Source organism: Notolepis coatsorum (assembly GCF_963971535.1).
Source record: "Notolepis coatsorum genome assembly, chromosome: 7".
Taxonomy (NCBI): Eukaryota; Metazoa; Chordata; class Actinopteri; order Aulopiformes; family Paralepididae; genus Notolepis; species Notolepis coatsorum.
In genome coordinates this window covers 118,879,267-118,902,607 of record NC_140171.1, presented here as the reverse complement: position 1 = coordinate 118,902,607, position 23,341 = coordinate 118,879,267, and the positions used below count along the sequence as shown (strand labels likewise).

At 48.2% G+C, this 23,341-nt stretch overlaps 1 protein-coding gene across 1 annotated transcript in view; it reads right to left on the bottom strand.

The window, feature by feature from the left end:
- Positions 1-23,341, bottom strand: part of LOC311231736 (cubilin) — a gene marked incomplete at both ends in the record, with an annotated part of 148,654 nt that overhangs the window by 53,444 nt on the left and 71,869 nt on the right. Inside the window, 2 exons of the mRNA XM_084318359.1 lie at positions 14,842-14,982; positions 20,629-20,850. Coding sequence (XP_084174485.1) covers positions 14,842-14,982; positions 20,629-20,850 — 363 coding nt within the window. The remainder of the gene's footprint in view (positions 1-14,841; positions 14,983-20,628; positions 20,851-23,341) is intronic.

Below are 23,341 nucleotides of genomic sequence, written 5' to 3'. Positions count from 1 at the left end.
GGAGAAACTTTATTTTCCTAAAAGAAGAAATGGTTTGGTCGCTGTCATGTGTGCTTAGCAAGGCCTGTGGCCGATACTAATCGAGAATGATGTATTCTCTCATTGTGAAAAACGGCGTTCCTCTGTTGAGTGTTTTTTGCCATTTTTTGTAGGTGATGATGGGTTGTGTGTGTCATGTGACCTACAACTGGGTTGGACTGGCCACAGAAGCACATGTGTATGTTGGACCGGGGCTCTTAGAGCCCTCTCTATTCTGTGTTTTTCCTTAGTAAAAATCAGATAGCAGGTTAGCTCATGCGCTGTGTGGAGCTGTCAAACGCTTCATAGAGCTGACTATGACTGTGTCATATTCTCTTTTTGTCATTACATCGTATCATGGGTGTGGGGTCGTAAAGGGGTGAACTGGTAACCTTTCCTCTCCCCCTTGTTTCTGTCGGTCAGGGGTACACCCCCTGTCCTTCAAGGTTCCCGTCACGTGGCGGTTCGGCACGTTACGGGGGGGGGGGGGGGGGGGGGGGGGGGAGGGAGTTTCCTGGTCCCACGGCCTGGTATATTGGGCGTGTGCACCGCAGGAATCCCCCCGCCATAGAGTACGTCACCGTGCGCGTCTCTGTTGGTAGGACTTCCGTGTGCTGTTCAGGTCCATGTGATGGATCTGTTTTCAGGGGGGGTGGTCAGGGCTCCTCCTCACCAAGCGCCTATTCGGGCCTTCTGTGAGTTCGGACTCCTTCTTCCATGTGAGGGAGCCTCCATCAGAGTACAGAGCCTTCCTCCTCAGATTGTCAAAGTGAGTGGACCCTCTAGAAGGGTCCTATTCTATTGTATATGTATTCGATTCAATTCGATTATTGAGTGTGTATGGGTTCAGTGCCTCTTCCCCGGAGAGCCCTAAAACCAATTTTTTACATGGCTCAAGGTGCAATATATTCTTTTCAATCTGTACAGCTCGCGTGGGAAGTCTCTCTGGGGATCCTCGTCTCCTTCCTATAGGAGGGTGGTGGGATGTAAAAATGTGTACATTTTTTACCCCGGCTGTGTAGACTGGGATACATACTGTTGATGCTTCCTTCTTTTCTATTCCAGAAGTGTTGGAGTTAGGGAGTGTCACACCCCTCTTGTAGTTCCCCTGGGCGCCTTGGGGATTCAATGACAGGTCTAAATAGCCTGTTCATTGATGGGGGTGTGTCCCGACGCACGTATAGTGCTAGCTCGCTGTAAACAGGCGATTGACTGGCACGCCTTGGTTGCTTGTGGTTGAAACAGCGTTTTTATAAAGCAACTGAGATGGGGGTTTTTCCTCTTCCGACGACCAAATCCCATGACCTGGGTTGGTTTTTTGACGGATTCTCGTTCATGTCTGGGGGATGATGACGGAATGGATCTGAACATATGTAGAGGGGTCTCACGCCCTTGGGGTGGGCCACCAGGCGCGGTTCGCCCGAACGTCTGGGTGGCGCCTTCTTTTCATGTTAAGATCAACACGCATATCTGCCCTTCTCCTGGAGTAGGCATGTCGGCGTGGTTAGGGCACGGGACTGGTTCTGGTCACGCTGGTCCAGATCAGTTGAACCCGTTGTCCGCCGGGGATGCAGATCTGCTGTTCTGGTACCCTGAGGGACTTGGGCTTTTTTCAGGGGGAAAAATGCCAGGTCGGTCTGGGTGTCACAGGGTTAAGCGCTATGGAGACCCTGGTTGGGTGCGTTTTTACTCAGCACTGTCGTAATGGCTTACAGCCATGCCATTCTGTACACGTTCGATCTCGTCGGATCTCGGCCGCTACACAGGTTGGTCCTGGTTAGTACTTGGTTGGGAGACCGCCTGGGAATACCAAGTACGGTGTGCTTAGGGGCTGGTTCTCCATTCTTTTTCGCTCCTCTCTCACGCATGGCGATGAGGGGCCTGTGGGGGTGGTTTTTTGACCTCCTCTGGTGACCCTGTGCTTCCCGTACCGCCAGGCCCGGTCCGAAGTAATGTTTCGTCGACCCGTAGGCCTGGGTTAACCTTTTTTGAAAACTGAGACACTTGTACTGCGGTATAGCCGGTGTATACCCGCAGGTGTGTTTTGGAGTTTTTTCTTGAGGGGTTATACTGTAGGAACAACCACCGCATTGGGTAACACCGAGGTGGTTGATTCCCTGGTGTGTTGGAGCAGTGTCAACTCCCGGGTTCACCGGTTGAGGGTGCCCCTGCACGTTCATGACGTCTGCCAATCGTGTCAGCCTTCTCTGCCTCGACCCCTCTGGGTGGGGTTTTTTAAATGGAGGCTTGGTCATGCAACACCGCCAGCTTACGCTCCTTCCGCCGGGGCGGCTGTGTTCAGCTGTCCCCTCTGGCGCCTGTCTCGTCCGCAGTCTCCAGGCTAGGGTTAACAGCCTGTTGCCTGGTTTTTCCCCGGTGCGCTGCCTGCTTCCGTTGGTTAACCTTTTTTGTGTGCTTACGGCCATGCTGACTGCCTGTTCTGCAGGGTCAGTGTGCCAGGCGGTGTACTATTGGGGGGACAGGGCCCGCTCGGCTTACGGCCATACCGACCTGAACACGCCCGATCTCGTCCGATCTCGGAAGCTAAGCAGGTTCTGGCCTGGTTAGTACTTGGTTGGGATACCGCCTGGGAATACCAGGTGCAGTAACTGAGGGGCCTTTGTCCGAATACGCTGGCGATGTGGGGGGCGGGGCACTACGTGCCCACCTGGTGGGGTCTTGATGCTGACATCATGGACTTCTCCGGGCCCCCATTCCAGGGAGTCCAGTCCTTTTGGTGGGTCTGGGTCTTCCTTCGCGCTCCGCTGCTACGGCCTTGCCACGGGGTTGGGTTTGCCCTTGACCCCGTGATTCTGGGGGCAGTAACGAGGTTGTTCCTCCGTTCGTTCCCGGGTGGCATGCGGGTTGTGCGTGTGTGTAGTCGTGGGGTCAAGCCACGGTCTGCTCACCCTGTGCGTTGAGTTGCTTGAGTGCCTCTTCGCACGGTCGGGTCCGTCGCCTTCCCGTGAAGCCTCTAATAGGGGGGATACCCTCCATTAGGGGGGTCGGGGGGGCTCGGCCCTCCCTGTTCTGATGGTTTTGGGGGGCTGTCAGCGGGGTGTATTTGTCAGCCAGCGGCTCCGCTTGGCCTCCCTTTGTGCAGTAGTGATGCCAAGCAGAGCCCCTAATGAAACAGAACGTTAGGTTATGACTATAACCAAGTTCTGTTAATTAGGGGTGACGCTTGGCATCAGACGGCCGCTGCAGCCCTTGACCTCACCTTGTGGTGAAAGCTTGGGAAGGAGGAGAGCAGGTGACCACACACCTGCTTATGAAGGTAAGCTGATGAGGGGTGTGGTCAGACTAATACTGGTATTAAAGGTACATTTGTGGAATTTATTCAGTGCGCGTGCACGTACGCGAGCGAGTGCAGTAGTGATGCCAAGCGTCACCCCTAATTAACAGAACTTGGTTATAGTCATAACCTAACGTTATGGGGCGTCAGTCACTGTCAGAGTAGTTTAAGTGGTCTACATATTAAACATAATTATGTACAGTTTCATATTAATGTACTTATATACAGCACAGGTAAGGTAAACAACGTGGATGAGTTCGAAGATATCGCGCTATCGGGAAATGTCCGTCAGTCACTCGAGTTATTGATTGTACCGTTTTAGTGGGGGCATTCATATTGTGGCAGGGAGTATATCTGTATGTCATGTATGTCATATATGTCCTGATTAATTGAAAATGGGGGACCCTGATGTAAACAAGACGAAAGTCTTTCTCTGGTCTGCATCCCCTTAACAATTGTGTGTTTTGAGCTGTACTGTATTGTACCCATTCTGCAATCTGTTAATAAAGTTTTCAATCAATAAATCAAAACTCCCTTGAATGCCCAGCAACCACTTCAATGTTAACGTTAATATCGCCTAATCTATGTTTTAAATTATGTTTTAAATTGTGTCTAATCTGCCCGTCGCATTATCAATGACCCATTTCCAGTCAACATTGTCGAAGCGGATTGTTTTTTTATCGGTTCATTTCCGTTTTATAGCATTTTGAAAAGCCCTTGTTTTCAAGAAGAAAAAAAAAGAATCTCTGATAAACGCTGATGTACTGTAATATTCTAGAACTTTGTCATTGTTCAGCCTATTTATGAATAGTTTTCAAATAAACGCTAGATTATCGATAGTATATGTGTACGTATACGCTGGTGCCGCAAGCTGTAAATCGATTCTCTTATTTCCTGATCACTCGCACAGTCAAAACAGCCATATCACATATAGGGGGAAAGCTTATATCTCTGTGAAAAAAGGTCTGATTATCCTAATACTGGTAAAATAGATTCCTTACCTGAGATCAGATGGTATCCGAATGGATTATTCCAATTCCTGATCGACCATTCCAAAAATCTATCCTTTTATTGATCCCATGCGTATACTGTAAAACAACGTATACACGCTGTGCTGAGGGTCCAGCATGAAGCTGATCGGCCCCGGTTACATGCGTGAGAAGTAAAATGTGGAGTCCGGGTTTTTTTCCCCCCATGCATTTTCATTGAGTCCAATCCAAAAGGGTGAATTACCATCTGGGAGACGATAGGGGGCGCTTTTTTCACATCTGAGCGCCTGGGGTGGCTGATTTACCAACGGTAGACTCGGTTTATGAAATATGAATTCAGATCGCTAATAAAAATAAAAAAAGAGAAAAAACGAATATTCTCGTTATGGGCATTCAACCCGCGGGGGGTAAACCCGAGAAAACTCGGATTGGGCATTCAAAGTGTTAAGTAGCTAAGTGTGTCACTTACTGGTGAACAATAGGAACTGATGCCACAAACCCAATTTGGCAGGCACAATGTATACAGGCAGAAATCAACATAAATACATAAATCCAAACAAATATATTAAATATAACATATGGCAATACAACCTCTAATAATGTCGGTTTTGGCTTCTACAAGACGGTATTATATCTATTAGAGTCATTATGGTAACGTTGGAAAATCAGACTGGCAATACGCCATCCACACTGAACTTTGATCGCCACGCCTCTATTTTGGGGGAAAACAACTATACAGGAATATATATGGATTAGATGTATAATAGATGTATGTAGTATAAAAGATGCAGGACCGCACCCATTATTCAGAACTTCACTCTGCAGACTGATCGTGTCTCCATGGTTTTTGTATTAATCTGTGTTATCAAGATATTCGGCCCTCATGCATCAACGTGGACTTTGAACTTGACCTACTTCCACACGTAAGCACGGAATGTAGAACTAGCGTACGCACAGGGAAGTCGGCATTCATCACACGTGCGTACGCAGGCTCTATGGTCCTCCGTGTTGATGAATACCACTTTGTTCTACCGTCAATGCTCGTGCATGATTATCCATATATGGTCATGAAAATGAGGAAACACCCCCCATGGGATGTGAAATAATGGACCGACCCGAGCGGGACTCCGAGAAACTCCACGGAGAATTCACTGCTGTCGAACCAAGAAGACACTATCGCGTATTATGATTTATGGGATAAATAAAAGGCGGACTTGTAAACGGTGATGTCAGATATCAACGGCTCCCTAAGACCATTGCTGCAATTCTGCCTGGACAGCTCAAAATACTAATAAAGACCGTTCGTTGACCACTGTTTGGCGTTGGTTGTGTTGTGTGTCATTATAACCGTGCTGTACAATATGAATGCCTTTATTAGTTGTGTTCGATTGGCTATATGATTTTTAGAGGCATCTATTTTGTTGTCGGCTAATAAAGACCGCGCTGGAATATGACTGCCTTTTCCCGTGTTGTTTGATTAATACCCACGGATTAAAGTTCTCCTCAATTCTATTCCAAATCGCGATGGATCTCCCGTCAATTTTCTACCTGCTGCATGATTTCTAGAGGCATACTACTACAATCTATTTTGATGTCAGTATTGGGTAGCCTATATAAACAATATAATACGAGAGCATATACAAGAACAATGAATCTCACTGCATGTATGATGTATCCTGCCTTTCAATACATGAACTTGAATTCCATCATATAGTCTGTCCAATATCTGCATGGTGTCATTGCAATGCGTTTTCTATTCTTTCTTGTACAGTAAAAAGGGGGAAGAACACTATATTCATATGACTTATTCTGCTTACAGCTTCGAAATTCCACTTGTTTTGTTTAACGTAAAGCCTTTTAAATATAATCAAAACGTTCCCGTGTTTCGGCGGTCTGTGCGCAAAATAATAACGAGTTGAGCTTTATGATTTATGATGAATTGAAAATGGGGGACCCTGATGTAAACAGGACGAAAGTTGGTCTGCATCCCCAATTAACAATTGTATGTACTGAGCTGTACTGTACTGTACCCATTCTGCAATCTGTTAATAAACTTTCCAATCAATCAATCAATCAAGCTACGCGGAGCGCAGTCAGTCAGTAGCCTACACCCCGTATATTCCGATAACGCTATATAAAACCATGAATGAATGAATGAATGAGAACTTTATTAACAGATTGCAGAATGGGTACAGTACAGTACAGCTCAATACATACAATTGTTAAGGGGATGCAGACCAGAGAAAGACTTTCGTCTTGTTTACATCAGGGTCCCCCATTTTCAATTAATCGTAACATATATGACATGCTGCATTCATTCTGAGAGAAAGATCTATTATTCCAAATGCTATTTATAGGGTTTTGACCATAATTACACTACTGTTGCTATTTTACAATGAACTATAATGAACTACGGTTCATAGAACATCCAGTGTTATTATGCACAGAAGCTCATTTCCTTGTTGTAATAATATATTCTACCACTGGGCGCGAGGTACGCCAGGTCCGAAATGTGCGTAGATGTAAGCACGAAGTCAAGTTCAAGTTGAAGTTGATGAATCCCACTCTTTGCTTAGAAATGATCGTACGCACGGGTTACGCACAGATCTGTGCGTAGAACACGTTGATGCATGAGGGCCCAGGTCTCTGTTTTGATTCTACTGGATAATAATAATAATAATGCAGGACCTGTTGCAGAGGTCTTTATTCGGCATGCAACAACACTCAATGTTTTTAGCGGTACACACAGCGGTTAGTTTTTAGCACACACACCGGAACACACACGCATGCATTGTCTCTTTAGAATCGCCGATGCGATTCGTCTCTGCGATTAACCCATCCCGTCGTCCTTCCCCCCCAAGGGCAGCCGGGAGCAGACAGGCGTCAACTTGAGCCTCGCCAGGGGACCAATCCAAGTGCTCCTGTCCGTCTTCGTCAAGGACGCCACAGCGTTAGCGATCTGTTGTGCATGTTTTTCCATTGGGTTTATCTTATCGGGGGGGAAACCCTTGCGAGCACGGGGAGAACATGCAAACTCCACACAGAAAGGCCTGGGAGATACCCCACCTGGGTACCTGGCATCATGGAAACCTGGTCCCCAAGCGGGAATCGAACCCTGGACCTTCTTGCTGTGAGGCGACAGTGTTAAAGGGGAACTCCAACATTTTGGGAAATTAGCTTATTTAACATCTTCCCTGGAGTTAAGACAAGAAGATACATACCTTTTTTGTCTCTGTGCGTGCATTTTAGCTTTGGGAATAGACGCTCCGTTAGCATAGCTTAGCTTCATCACTGGAAGTGAGGCAGGACAGTAGCCTTACAGTGCCTTACAGTGTATTGCAAGGTCTGACATTGACCAAATTTGATATGCATGACCTTGGTGGGCTCTAGGTCAACTCCTGAAAAGGGGGTCAATGTCAGACCTTGCAATCAAAAGTTAGGGGGCGCACTGAAATTATGGCAAGGGTTATTAGCCCCCTAACTTTTGATTGCAAAGTCTGACATTGACCCCCTTTTCAGGAGTTGACCTAGTTGCCCACCAAGGTCATGCATATCAAGTTTGGTCAATTAACTCCAGGGAAGATGTTAAATAAGCTAATTCCCCAAAATGTTGGAGTTCCCCTTTAACCACTACACCACCGTGCCGGATTAGAATATCCTTCTACAGCTGCCTGATGGCTGCACAATCTAGCTAGACACTACTGCTGTAACCACAGCAGCATGGCTAGTAGCAGCACTGCAAACATGGATAGACCTTTCAGGAAATGGTTAAAATCACCCACCACTCCCAGGTCTATTCTGGATGACAGTGCCAGTGGGTTGGCCTCTGCTCAATCTGCCACTGCCGTGTGGTAGATGGAATGCAGCTACCTACTGGTGCAGGTGCTAACGTTAGCAGTGCCGGTGATAGCTTGACAGATGCATGCGGTGCAGTAAGTCAAGTAAGACTGTATTGAAAATGGGACCACATTCACCTGTTTGGATTCACTGGCCTTGGATGACCTTGGCAGAGACCGAACAGGTTGTATTGAGCGAGATCCGACGCACAATTTCAAGGATGAATGGACTCTGATAGACTCTAATGAGAATGTTCAACACCCCAAGACACTCCCTGTTACTGAGAGAGAGAGAGAGAGAGAGAGAGAGAGAGAGAGAGAGGAGAGAGGAGAGAGAGCGGAGCTCCATTCATGGTAAGTTACAGTAAAAATACAAGATTGTTTCTGTAAGCTTCTACAGTGGTCTTCATAATAATGTTTAATTAGTGTTTGTAGGCCTAAGCACCCTGCCATGGTGTTAGGCCTACAGCTATGCTGGTCTATGCTGGTTTTTCCAAAGTATTTTTAGCAATCGTAGTTCAATCTGGAAAGGTTTTGTCGGGCTGAATGTGACCATGGTCAAACTAAGGTGCTTAGCTATTAGAAATAAGAAAATAAGGCAGAGATTGGGATTGGTCATATTTATACAGCTTTACAAAGACAACAGGATACAAGCAAAGTAAGGCAACCAAAAGATACGAAACACAGTAGCTCGGGAGCTGCAGGTGTGCAAATGATCAAGCATTGACAATACTCTTAATTATGCCTCTTTTCCACTGCATGGTAACGTTAGGTTATGACTATAACCAAGTTCTGTTAGTTAGGGGCGATGCTTGGCTTCGCCTTCTGCACTATCTCGCGTACGTGCACGCGTACTGAATAAACCACAAATGTACCTCTAATACCAGTATTAGTCTGACCACACCCCTCATCAGCTTACCTTCATAAGCAGGTGTGTGGTCACCTGCTCTCCTCCTTCCCAAGCTTTCACCACAAGGTGAGGTCAAGGGCTGCAGCGGCCGTCCGAAGCCAAGCATCGCCCCTAACTAACAGAACTTGGTTATAATCATAACCTAACGTTCTGTATCGTTAGTGGCTTAGCTTGGCTTCGCCTTCTGCACAAGGGAGGCCAAGCGGAGCCACTTGGCTGACAAATACACCCCGCTGACAGCCCCCCAAAACCATCAGAACAGGGAGGGCCGAGCCCCCCCGACCCCCCCTAATGGAGGGTAGCCCCCCTATTAGGGACGTCACGGGAGGGCGACGGACCCGACCGTGCGAAGAGGCACTCAAGCAACTCAACGCACAGGGTGAGCAGACCGTGGCTTGACCCACGACTACACACACGCACAACCCGCATGCCACCCGGGAACGAACGGAGGAACAACCTCGTTACTGCCCCCAGAATCACGGGGTCAAGGGCAAACCCAACCCCGTGGCAAGGCCGTAGCAGCGGAGCACGAAGGAAGACCCAGACCCACCAAAAGGACTGGACTCCCTGGAATGGGGGCCCGGAGAAGTCCATGATGCCAGCATCAAGACCCCACCAGGTGGGCACGTAGTGCCCCGCCCCCCACATCGCCAGCGTATTCGGACAAAGGCCCCTCAGTTACTGCACCTGGTATTCCCAGGCGGAACCAACCAGGCCAGTAAGCCGAGCGGGCCCCGTCCCCCCAATAGTACACCGCCTGGCACACTGACCCTGCAGAATAGGCAGTCAGCATGGCCGTAAGCACACAAAAAAGGTTAACCAACGGAAGCAGGCAGCGCACCGGGGAAAAACCAGGCAACAGGCTGTTAACCCTAGCCTGGAGACTGCGGACGAGACAGGCGCCAGAGGGGACAGCTGAACACAGCCGCCCCGGCGGAAGGAGCGTAAGCTGGCGGTGTTGCATGACCAAGCCTCCATTTAACAACCCCCACCCAGAGGGGTCGAGGCAGAGAAGGCTGACACGATTGGCAGACGTCATGAACGTGCAGGGGCACCCTCAACCGGTGAACCCGGGAGTTGACACTGCTCCAACACACCAGGGAACCAACCACCTCGGTGTTACCCAATGCGGTGGTTGTTCCTATAACCCCTCAAGAAAAAACTCCAAAACACACCTGCGGGTATACACCGGCTATACCGCAGTACAAGTGTTTCAGTTTCCAAAAAGGGTTAACCCAGGCCTACGGGTCGCAAACATCACTTCGGACCGGGCCTGGCGGTACGGGAAGCACAGGGTCACCAGAGGAGGTCAAAAAACCACCCCCACAGGCCCCTCTTCGCCATGCGTGAGAGAGGAGCGAAAAACAATGGAGAACCAGCCCCTAAGCACACCGTACCTGGTATTCCCCGGCGGTCTCCCAACCAAGTACTAACCAGGACCAACCTGTGTAGCGGCCGAGATCCGACGAGATCGAGCGCGTACAGAATGGCATGGCTGTAAGCCATGACGACAGTGCTGAGTAAAAACATACCCAACCAGGGTCTCCATAGCGCTTAACCCTGTGACACCCAGACCGACCTGGCATTTTTCCCCCTGAAAAAAGCCCAAGTCCCTCAGGGTACCAGAACAGCAGATCTGCATCCCCGGCGGACAACGGGTTCAACTGATCTGGACCAGCGTGACCAGAACCAGTCCCGTGCCCTAACCACGCCGACATGCCCCAGGAAAAGGGCAGATATGCGTGTTGATCTTAACATGAAAAGAAGGCGCCACCCAGACGTCGGGACGAACCGCGCCTGGTGGCCCACCCCAAGGGCGTGAGACCCCACTACATATGTTCAGATCCATCCCGTCATCATCCCCCAGACATGAACGAGGATCCGTCGACAACCCACCCAGGTCATGGGATGTGGTCGCCGGAAGAGGAAAAACCCCCATCTCAGTTGCTTTATAAAAACGCTGTTTCAACCACAAGCAACTAAGGCGTGCCAGTCAATCGCCTGTTTACAGCGAGCTAGCACTATACGTGCGTCGGGACACACCCCCATCAATGAACAGGCTATTTAGACCTGCCATTGAATCCCCAAGGCGCCCAGGGGAACGACAAGAGGGGTGTGACACTCCCTAACTCCAACACTTCTGGAATAGAAAGAAGGAAGCATCAACAGTATGTATCCCAGTCTACACAGCCGGGGTAAAAAATGTTCACATTTTTACATCCCACCACCCTCCCATAGGAAAGAGACGGGGATCCCCAGAGAGACTTCCCACGCGAGCTGTACAGATTGAAAAGAATATATTGCACCTTGAGCCATGTAAAAAACTGGTTTTAGGGCCTCCGGGGAAGAGGCACCGAACCCATACACACTCAATAAACGAATTGAATCGAATATACATACAATAGAAAAGGACCCTTCTAGAGGGTCCACTCACTTTGACAATCTGAGGAGGAAGGCTCTGTACTCTGATGGAGGCTTCCTCACATGGATCACATGGAAGAAGGAGTCCGAACTCACAGAAGGCCTGAGTAGGCACTTGGTGAGGAGGAGCCCTGACCACCCCCCCTGAAAACAGATCCATCACATGGACCTGAACAGCACACGGAAGTCCTACCAACAGAGACGCGCACGGTGACGTACTCTATGGCGGGGGAATTCCTGCGGTGCACACGCCCAATATACCAGGCCGTGGGACCAGGAACTCCCTCCCCCCCCCCCCCCCCCCCCCCCCCCCGTAACGTGCCGAACCGCCACGTGACGGGAACCTTGAAGGACAGGGGGTGTACCCCTGACCGACAGAACAACGGGGAGAGGAAAGGTTACCAGTTCACCCCTTTACGACCCCACACCCATGATACGACGTAACGACAAAAAGAGAATATGACACAGTCATAGTCAACCCTATGAAGCGTTTCACAGCTCCACACAGCGCACGAGCTAACCTGCTATCTGATTTTTACTAAGGAAAAACACAGAATAGAGAGGGCTCTAAGAACCCCGGTCCAACATACACATGTGCTTCTGTGGTCAGTACAACCCAGTTGCAGGTCACATGACACACACAACCCATCATCATCACAATGAGAGAATACATCATTCTTGATTAGTATCGACCACAGGCCTTGCTAAGCACACATGACAGCAACCAAACCAATTTCCCTTTAGGAAACAAGTTTCTCCAGCAGATTTAGCACAACCTCAGCAATCAAGCTGAGAGTTACATCGTATCCCTACCACACAAAAGACACAATTAATGCACAACATGTCTGATAGGAGGTGATAAAGTCCCCAGGGAACCGGGGGGGGAAAAACACAATCCTCCTATTTTACCCTCAATACGGCCAGTTAAAACAGGAAAACCTGTTAATGTGTGAACTCACTGTCCATTGTCATTACAGTCTGAGAAAGAACATTCTTTTACTCACTCGTCACCAAGCATAGCTTCATAGGTTAGTTGCCTTAGTAGTGAGTACACGGTACACATAAACACCATGATGTTTCTCACACAACAACCAGATCAATACATCACGACCTGCACAGAGAAGCTACTGCCAGTGACAAAAACAGCTCACACACAACCCGCAACGTATCTCAAATGCATTGCAACAACACACGTTTTGGGAAAAAACACCGTCATTCACAATACATTTAGCAAGGTAAAACCAGAAGACGTGTTATGAGGGTCTGGCCAACCCCGTACCTGCCCGGAACGCAGATCAGCGAAGTGCAGTCATAAGCCACCGTAGAACACAGCCCTCTTTGTTGACGCAATCCCCGTCTAGGCTCAGGCAGGGTTGACGAACATCCCCTGTCAAAGATGACGTCGTGGTCAAGAGTGTAAAACATGTTAAAAATCAAAGCACGTTCAACAGAATAGCATCAAGCTAACGGCTGCTCCAACCGTTCTGGTGCTATCGCTTCCGCTCGCGAGACGCCGATCTACGACGCGCGCGATCAGGAGCGAGCTCCCGGCGGCGCGCGAGAAGCCTAAGCTACCCCGCGCCAGGCCACCGACCGGCTAACCGTAAGCTATGAACATGTAAACAATGACATAACACTCACCCAGACAGGCCGCCGTTCTGAACCCTCCTCACTTTTTAAGAGAAAAGAGAAAACAAGACGTCAACACCGCTTCACAACGGTGATATTAACACGTCCGGCGGAATCAGCACAGTACCAACTGGCCTGTATAGCTGACTTTGAACATGAATCTGCCGCTATCGCACATTACATGCACATATCCCCTCGTGAAGGAATACTCTCATTTGGATATGAAAGATGGGGTCTTAACACGGTGACAGAGAGAATCCACTCGTCCAGAACACACAGGGATCACCAGTGTCAATGGTCGCGGCCCACTAGTTAAAACTATAATGGTCGCCAGACCAAGGCCTTCTGTCGCCTAGACGGCTAAACAAAGGACCCTAGCCTGGGGCCGGTTTCCATAAACTTTGTCTAGTAGCCCCCATAGCACTAACAGACAAGTGGAGCCCGCCAGCAAACACTACTCACCCAACCTGGAACGCACCGCTCCTCACAACAGCGGCATGTCCGACAGTTCAGCTGTGGCCTGACAGGTTTCACCCCAACAAACACAGCAAGGAACTGCAGTTGAGAAGCATGCAGCGGCGTGCTCCCAATACGAAAACCGGTGGAGGGTTTGTAGAATGATCATCATCTTCTAGACACTCCAGTACGAAGACAATATCGCCGTATTTTCTCGAAAATAGTGAGAGAGAAAATAAAGATATGATGTCAACGTATCCTTGTTTCCCAAGCTGTTCCTAATCCAATTTCTTCCATCATGGTGTCAAGTGTGGGGATCTACCGAGGCACCTCTTCCTTGTGGTGAAAGCGAGAAGGAGGAGAGCAGGTGACCACACACCTGCTTATGAAGGTAAGCTGATGAGGGGTGTGGTCAGACTAATACTGGTATTAGAGGTACATTTGTGGTTTATTCAGTACGCGTGCACGTACGCGAGATAGTGCAGAAGGCGAAGCCAAGCTAAGCCACTAACGATACAGAACTACTCGACTCGACTCTACTCTACTCTGCCTTTTCGGTTTTCCATTGCCAAAATCTGCAGATAGTACCTGGTACCGGGTACTTTTTTAGTACTTGCTTTGTCGAGGTTCCAAGCGGGTAGAAGTGATACCAAAACGTGACGTGAAACACTGCAGATCACTGATTGGTCAGAAGAGAGAATCGTCAAACTGCACAAAACACAAACCGCCAACTTTAAATAGCCTCACGACTACTAAACATTAGCACTCATTATTTGTTTGCAGCAAGAACAAAGTGCAATGAACAAAAAAGTCTGGAGTGTGAAGTCCTCCTCTTGTCTGGTAATGGAGGTGATACTGTGGCTCTGTACACAGCTGCCCGCTGCATGCCCTGTGCCGCCGTGCCGCCCGCGCCGCTCATGTAGTGCAGTGACTTTGTTCCTGTTCAAAAGACCTGAGTGGAGAGCAGGGTGCTTCATCAAGTGTAATTAGGAAGAGCTGTGCTGCCTCAGCAATTTACATGGGCATCAGGTGTGTGTGTGTGTGTGTGTGTGTGTGTGTGTGTGTGTGTGTGTGTGTGTGTGCGTGTGAGAGAGAGAGAGAGCGTGTCTATGCCTGTGTGTGTATAAGTGCCAACGGCAACGTATATTGGTGTGGGTGTGTGCTACTCGGCATCCCTGTCTCTACGCTTGTGTCTGTGTACATGCAAGTCTGTGGCTGTGTGTGTGTGTGTGCGCGTTTGTGTGTGTGCATGTGTGTGTGTGCATGTGTATGGTGTGTGTTTAATACCTGCTAAGTCCTCTGGGTACACAGCCTCCCACTTGGCAGAGAAGCCTCGGTCTGCGAGGCGACTGTCGGACTGGAAACGGACAGACATTCTGTTGTTGGAGCTGACCACCGCAGGGGGGAGCATGTTGCCACAGTATGTACCTGAGTGCAAGGAGGGGTGAGAAGCAGTACATGGGTTAGAAGAGTGGTGTTTGAGGTGGTGGATGATGCACTGCAGAAAGTGTACTGCGACCCCGACGGTGTTGGGTGGGTTACTTTCAAAATGTGCTGATGCCCTGCCTTCAAATAGTAACCGGTAATAATAATAATAATAATAATAATAATAATAATAATAATAATAATAATAATAATAATAATAATAATAATAATACATTTTATTTGGAGGCGCCTTTCAAAACACCCAAGGTCACCTAATCCACTGGAATGTTCCATATCACTGACCTAATGACTTTAAATTAACGACAATATTTTGAATTAATTTCGCCACTTTCCTTTTGTTTTGTTTTCATAAATGGTCAAAGGTAAATGGCTGCTTTTTTATATAGCGCTTTTATCCAAAGCGCTTTACAATTTGTGCCTCACATTTTTGCCCATTCACTCGCACATTCACACACCGACGGCGGAGGCAACCATGCAAGGTGCCAACCTGCTCATCGGGAGCAGTTAGGGGTTAAAAGTGTCTTGCTCAAGGACACTTAGAAAACGCTGCCCGGGAGGAGCGAGAATCAAACCGGGAACCTCCAGATTACCAGACGACTGCTCTACCTCCCGAGCCACTGTCGCCCCAGTGACGTACAGTAGGCCTACATTCCACATTTTCAACGCCTTGATGATGAGGACCACCTTTTGTCAATTCACACAAGGCAGTTGAAAAGGTGTCTTTCTCTCTCTCTATATATATACTATATATCCTATATGAACACACGTGGTCCTCTATGGGGATGCATTTCACTGAGAGGTAGTGCCTGTAGTGCAGCGCCCCCTGGAGAAGCTTTGGGGTTCAGTGCCTTGCTCAAGTGCACTTTGGCTGAGATGGTGGGCACCATACTAGCTGTAGTATCAGTTACCCTTGAGGTTCCAGCTCACAGCTTGAATACACCCTCCTGTCGGTGCCAGGAATTGGTCTCTCTCTGCCACTCACGCCTTAAACCAAACAGTCCATCATAAAGCCAAGCTTATGATGCGTGACTTGTGATTACCGTGAAATACATAACACAACCCCGCTCATTATAAAAGGCCTTTTTTATACATGCAGTGCTGAGACCACGTTAGAGTCCGTCTCTGGATGGATGGATCAAAGGGACGTGAGGCGTCTGAAGAGGAGAGGAGCGAGGGAGATAAATCTGTGCTGAGGAGGTGGAAGTGAAGGACGACAAGAGGGACACGAGGACGAGAGACGAGGGGGACGTAAATACACAGTAAATACACAGCGGGCTGGTTCTCAATGTAACTTTCAACACAATGTAACAATAAATACACAGAGTGGCTTGTTCTCAATGTAACTTTCAACACAATGTAACAATAAATACACAGAGAGGCTGGTTCTCAATGTAACTTTCAATATAACTTACAAAATAAATCCTCTCCAAGGTACCAACCATAAATTACCCATTGTCCTCAAAATAAAAATTTTTAGGACATCAGCTTACAAGCACACATTTGCAATAGCTACGACCGCGTACATGCATGCATCTGTGCACAGATCCATTCTCACACACACACACACACACACACACAGTCATCATCATCACACTGCAGGTACATTTGGGGAGGCTGGGTGCCTCTCCCTCTGGCTCAGTGCTTTAGCCCTTGAGTGCTTAGCAGTAGATAAAGATTGATCAGCCCGATTGCAGCCTCGGACGTGGAAAATAAGGAGTGGTAATTTACAGCCGGCTGCCTTCCGCACAAGGAAGATCCAAATCACCCGCTTCTTAGCCCGAGGGAAACAGGCTCACTCCTGCAGCAACGGGGCTGTTGGCACAGCGCTGTGCAGCAAACACAAGACAGGCTCACTGTGATGGATCATGGTTTAGGTGGGTTTTATTTTAGTTTATTCTAAGGTGCTTTGGCTTTATTTCATCTTTCTGTGAGGGACAGCTGTCAATCACTGGCCTCTGCAGTTAATTGCCATGCGGCATGGCAGGTGTGTGGGCTTGATGGCCACCTGATTGTTGTCAGGTGTGTGCAGTGCCTTTAAGTATAGGCTTGGTTGACTGTGTTCGGATGCTTGTCCATTTCATGTTTTTTCCTCAATAGTAGAGGGGTGTCCCAAGATCATGCTTCATAGGGTTTTCTTTTCTCTGTCTCTAGTGCTATTGTTTTTCTTGTTGTTTTCAACTGCTAGGCAGTGGTGGTTATTTGGGGGATTTTTACCCAGTTATTTTATACTGGTGTTTTGTGTTTCCTACAGTTTTTACTTTTATCTATTTTATTCTTGTGTTTTCCCCCACCCTCTCTCATCGCTCAGCGATTCCAGTGGCTACACCCCTTTTTGTGTGTGTCTGCATTTGTGTCCTACACCCCCCCCCCCCCCCGACCGCTCACTCCTGCGGCACCAGCGAACACAAGTCAAAGTTAATTTGATTTTAACCCCTTAACAGTCCGGCACATTTAGCATAAAACACCTGTCGATTGCATACCCAAAGTAATTTGAGATTTATTATACTTTATACTTATAGCACATGCAGGAGTCTATTTAATTAGACCACCGCAACACTTCCGGTATTCTGAAATCATCGGAGAGAGAGCGGGGGGAGAAAATGAATGAATGTGGATGAGAGCCTTGACATTAAGTGGTTGTAGCTACGGCCGTGGGGGTGCGGGAGACATGATCCAATATACTTTTATATGCATGAGTCTCCTGAACTCCTGAAGACCAATCCCAAAGTCGATCTGCACTTTCTCAGCCGAGCTATAGTCACTTTTCCGCACCTATATTTTATTTTATTTATCGTACTGCTACTACTTATTGTTATTGGACACACACACACACACCCTGCAGTGCACCTTATCATGCAAATACTACACTACACGCAAGACAATTTCGGTAAATAATTGACTATTTTATTTGATGTTACTACTACTATTGTTACCATTCTTGTATTCATTGATGTTTCTTAATTGTTCACTGTTGAGTCTGAGCTCGAAACATGAGAATTGTATTACCTGCAATGCCCCCTCAGCCCCATGTACCTGTATTGTTGTGTATTTGACAAATAAAGAACTTGAACTTGAACTTTTTTGCGGTGTAAATGTTAGCCATGTTGGAGCCATGATTGAAGAGTTTTATTCAAAAACTAAATATGACACCTACAGTACTCACAGATACACCTTATGGATAATAATCAAAGCGCTTAGCTAGCTAATGTACGCATTATGTAACCTCTGCTTCCCAGAAAACAGGTCACTGTTTAGATTAGCAATCATTTGTGTTACGGTTTGTAAGCGACCCGAAGTCCCGGAATAAAGTGAAAGTTCTGAGTCTGGTCTGTACAAGACTCACCAGAGCACTGCCGACGGGCAACTCAACAATCAAGGGTCCACGGAAAAAGAGCGAGCACACAGGAATCCTCCCGGGGAAAATAGGGAGCGACAACGATGTCTCACACCAAAAACGAGGAGCCACGGAGAGAGAGAGAAACGCACACGCACAGGAATCCTCCCGGGGAAAATAGGGAGCGACTCGACGTCTCAGTGGAGGCCATGCTAGCTGAGGGAAGCTACACGTAAAGTGGGGCTAGCAGAGGGACAGGGTAGCTGCCTGGGCATTGCTAGCTACAGGGCCTATGCTAGCTGTAAGGCTACATTAGCACAGAGGTTAGCTGCCTGGGCATGGCTAGCTACATGGCTTATGCTAGCTGTAAGGGTTATTAACATAGAGGCTGTGCTGTGCTAGCTGCCGGGGCTAAGCTAGCAGACTGGGGCCATGCTGGTAGTAGAGGCCTGGAAAGCTGCAGGGGCTCTCATACACTGTCTGTGCCGGCTGGGTCGTCGACTTGGCCAGGTCGTACTGTTACGGTTTGTAAGCGACCCCAATAGCACAACACAAGACAGTGATCAGAGTTAGCCAAAAACAGGGCATTATTTATTTCACAGGGAAAAAAGCAGCACTGTTCCTTTATGGGCGAAATACACTCCATGAACAACAAAAAATGCAGCACTGTCCCTTTTAAGGGCGAATGAGAAAAACACAACCCGAAGGTGAATACACTAGAGTCCCGGAATAAAGTGAAAGTTGTGAGTCTGGTCTGTACAAGAATCACCAGAGCACTGCCGAGGGGCAACTCAACAATCAAGGGTCCACGGAAAAAGAGAGAGAACACAGGAATCCTCCCAGGGAAAATAGGGAGCGATAACGACATCTCACACCAACAACGAGGGGCCACGGAGAGAGAGAAACGCACACGCACAGGAATCCTCTCGGGGAAAATAGGGAGCAACTCGACGTCTCACACCGGAAACGCGACAGTAGGTGGTAGTGTACAGATGGCACGACGTCTCACACCGGAGACGCGACAGTAGGTGGTAGTGTACAGATGGCACGACGTCTCACACCGGAGACGCGACAGTAGGTGGTAGTGTACAGATGGCACGACGTCTCACACCGGAGACGCGACAGTAGGTGGTAGTGTACCAATGGCACGACGTCTCACACCGGAGACGTGACAGTAGATGGAAGCAACAAGACGACCTGGCAACGAGTGGAAGGCAGTCAGCAATACTTGTACTCTCATACAAGCTGATTGCAAACTCCTCTCAGGTGCGTGAAGCAGACTGTTCGGCATGCCCCCTCGTTGGGAAGCGCGCAGTGTTTACCCAGCCCTCACAGTACCCCCCCCCCCCCCCCCCTCCACGGGAGCCACCTGGCGACCAGCCCGGCCCGTCGGGGTGGGAACGCTGAAAAACAGAGCGGGGCAGGGGTCATGACGGAAGGCGACTGCCCAGGAGTAGGACCTGGGGCTGGGGTCCCCCCGGAAGCGGGATCCGGCGTAGGACGGCCGGGCCAGGCGTGGGGGCCGGACCAGGCGATTACAATACATAACACAAATCAAGACAACGTACAATACAACACAACACACTCAAGAATACTGACAGGAGCTCTCCCAAGCACAACACACCCAGTCCAACACCCACTGATTCCTCCCAAGAGGATAAGGATAACAAAATACATTCCTTAAATGGACACAAGAAAAATTATTAAATAGGAAAACAATTTTTTTTATTAAAAACAGGAGCAGCTAGTTTGGAGATAAGAAAACAGAGACGACTTAAAGCGGAAAAAATAGGTAATAGATCTGAGTGAGCTGGGAAGATGATTCCAATCTGATGGTGCTTTAAATTGAAAGGCATGTCTACCAACTACTTTAGAGATAGCTTGCATATTTAGAATTTTAATATAGGCTTAAAATAGAACTGGCACCAAAGTCTGGCACCAAGCAGAGCATAGAACGCTGGTATTCTGATGTGATGACCCTTCCTTCTTTTATAGTTTTCTTGCCTCTGACGTGGAAGTAGGAGTTTCCCAGGTGCACTCGAAGGCATAAAGACACTTGACCCTTTCACTACCACACTACCAAAGGGTTAACCCTTTCACTGCCACACGACAAAGGGTTAACCCTTTCACAACCACACTACAGAAGGTTAACCCTTTCACTACACTACAGATGGTTAACCATCTGTAGTGTGGTAGTGAAAGGTTAACCTTCTGTAGTGTGATAGTGAAAGGGTTAACTGGTGAATTACAGGACAGTGAATTACATGAAAAAAGCCCAGGCAGGCGCAGCTCACCCAGTGGCTGAAAGATATCTGAGACAACCAGCTTGTCTTCTTTGCACTGGCCCATCTCTCCTGTGATGGCCATGTCTGTGACCTGCAGCTTCACCAGGAGACCCTCGGGCACAGAGATCTCCCAGGAGCAACGCAGGGAGGCGGGATATGCACTCGGGAAGCCCAGGGAATGGATCACCCCTTTCCGTCCGTTGAGCGCTCCTGGTCCCCCGCAGCCTGAGTCTGTGGAATGTAGAAGTGCTATATTTTGTAAGTTACATTTTCCCTTGTTGATTGGTCAAACCTATAGAGAGGGTATTTCAGCCGAATCACTCCGAAAAAACATATCATGAATTAACTTCTCAATGTTTTTGCTTTCATAATGAGAGATCACAGGTTGCTATGGCGACAAAATGCTATTATGCAACTCATACCCATGTGTAACTTAAAGGAGCACTGCGACATTATGGGAACGAGCTTACCGTCTTCTCCAGAGTTAGATTAGAAGATAGATACCTGTGGTCAGGGGTGTAGCTCCAGATTCTGGGCCCCCTGAAAGAATGTATTTGTAGGCCCCCAGTGAATGCGAGCGCGTGTAAGCGCGCGAGCGGAATTTTTTTGTGCCATTTTTTTATTGATGAAAACGCATAATATGGTTTTTACCTATACATTCGGATCAGCAGTTCAGCACCTGCACTGTTGGTGGGTGAGCCTAGTAAAGGATGTCGCATTGCGTTCATCTTCAATGAATGGACCAATGCAATAGTCTACCAAAGCCCCCCCCTCTCTCTCTATATATCTCACACACACACACACACACACACACACACACACACACACACACACACACACACACACACACACACACACACACACACACACACACACACACACACACACACACACACACACACACACACACACACTTCAGAAACAAACATAGTATCAATGAGAGCATCAATAATACACCTGAGTGATGTCTAGTAAATTTTTTTTTTTTTTTTTGTTTTTTTGGGGCCCTCCCCAGTGCTGGGCCCTTGGAATCATCCTAAGCTACCCCCCCCCCAGCTACGCCCCTGCCTGTGGTATAATTGACTTGTGAAAGCAAGCTGTTTTAGACAAAATGTGATATTGTGTGGACCTTCTGGGACCAAAGTGTAATGTTTAGCTGATAATCGAAGACATTCTTTGAACCCTGGGGAAAGCACCAGGGCGTGTTTACAACAGCTGACAGCCAAGATAAAGAACAAAATGGGATGTTGATGGAATCGGTTAATACAATAGAAAACGGCCAGGAGGAAAACAGTTGGAAGTGTTTTGTTATCCATGTCACATCTTGGTGTGGCAAAAACTGTTGATGTAATTATGTCATACTCAATTAGAATGGAATACAATATTATAAATTGGATTTGATTGGATTAGACCTTTAGAAAGAAATCAAACAATCAATGTATTGAACATTAAAGTGACTTATTTCAAGGTATATGATTAGCCTTGGAGCTGTGCTCAAAGAGGCAACTGTGAAAGTTGAACATAATTGTTATAGAAGACCATAGTAACTTACAACCCATTTCTCGTAGGTGCAAGATGCATTGGTGAACCTAGTTTATTAAATGACAAGATATGTGTGTACTTCTTCTTTCAGTAATACACGTGTTTAGTATCTGTGTGAAGCTATTTCAAATGGCTACAATATGATAGAGTGTATATTCCATATTCACCTAGAAATGTCTTATTAGAGTAATATGCTGAAAAGAGCACTCTGACCAAGAAGACCAGCTGCTATCAGCGCAGTTGGGATCAGGCGGAGTTGTAAACCTCAAAAGGGGCTACAGGACCATATTAGGTAATGTTCAAATGTCACGTCAAGCATGCAAGGCCGGGCCTCATTGGCTGGCGATAGTTGGAGGTGATGAGATCATCACCAGTATATAAAGCATACGGTTATTCTACCATAGAGTATAGCGAGCGCTTTGCTCGTAGTGGAACTGTCCCTTTATCCAGTCTAATAATGAATAATTTTCTCCACATGCACACACCCATCCGCCTGGCCACACCCACATCCGTTCTTCTACATAAGCGGGGTCATGGCCACACCATCAGCTCCTTCCCAAGTCTTTCACCACCATCAGTGAGTCCGAGCAGAGCGCTCGCTATACTCATAACTATGGTTATAGAATAACCGTATGTTATATATCGTAATAGCTTACGCTCTGCTAGTAGTGGAACACAGGAGCTGAGCAGAGCGGAAGCTGGACAGATGTACCCGCTGAGGCACCCCACAACCATCAGAACCGGGGAGGACCCGAAATTCCTGGACCCCCCTAGAGGAGGACGGGAGGGAATCAGATCCGACTGTGCGAAGAGGGTTTAGCACCTCAAAAAGCACAGGGTGAGCAGACCGTGGGACTTACCTTCACACAGAAGGACCCGCGACCACTCAGGCGCGCATCCCACATGCCACCAGGGAACGGACGGGAAGCAAAACACCCCTGTCACAGCCCCCAACATCACGGGGTCGAAGGTCAAGAACCCAACCCTGTGGCAATGCCTTAGCAGCGGAGCGCGGAGGAGGACCCAGCCCCAGGACCAACCTGAGGGCCAGGACCCCCCGAAAAAGGGGGCCCGGTGAGGCCAACGATGCCGTAGCATCGGGACCCCACCAGACGGTCACTGGTGACACCACCCCCCACATCGCCAGCGTATCGGACAGGGCCCACAAGAGCAGGCCCTT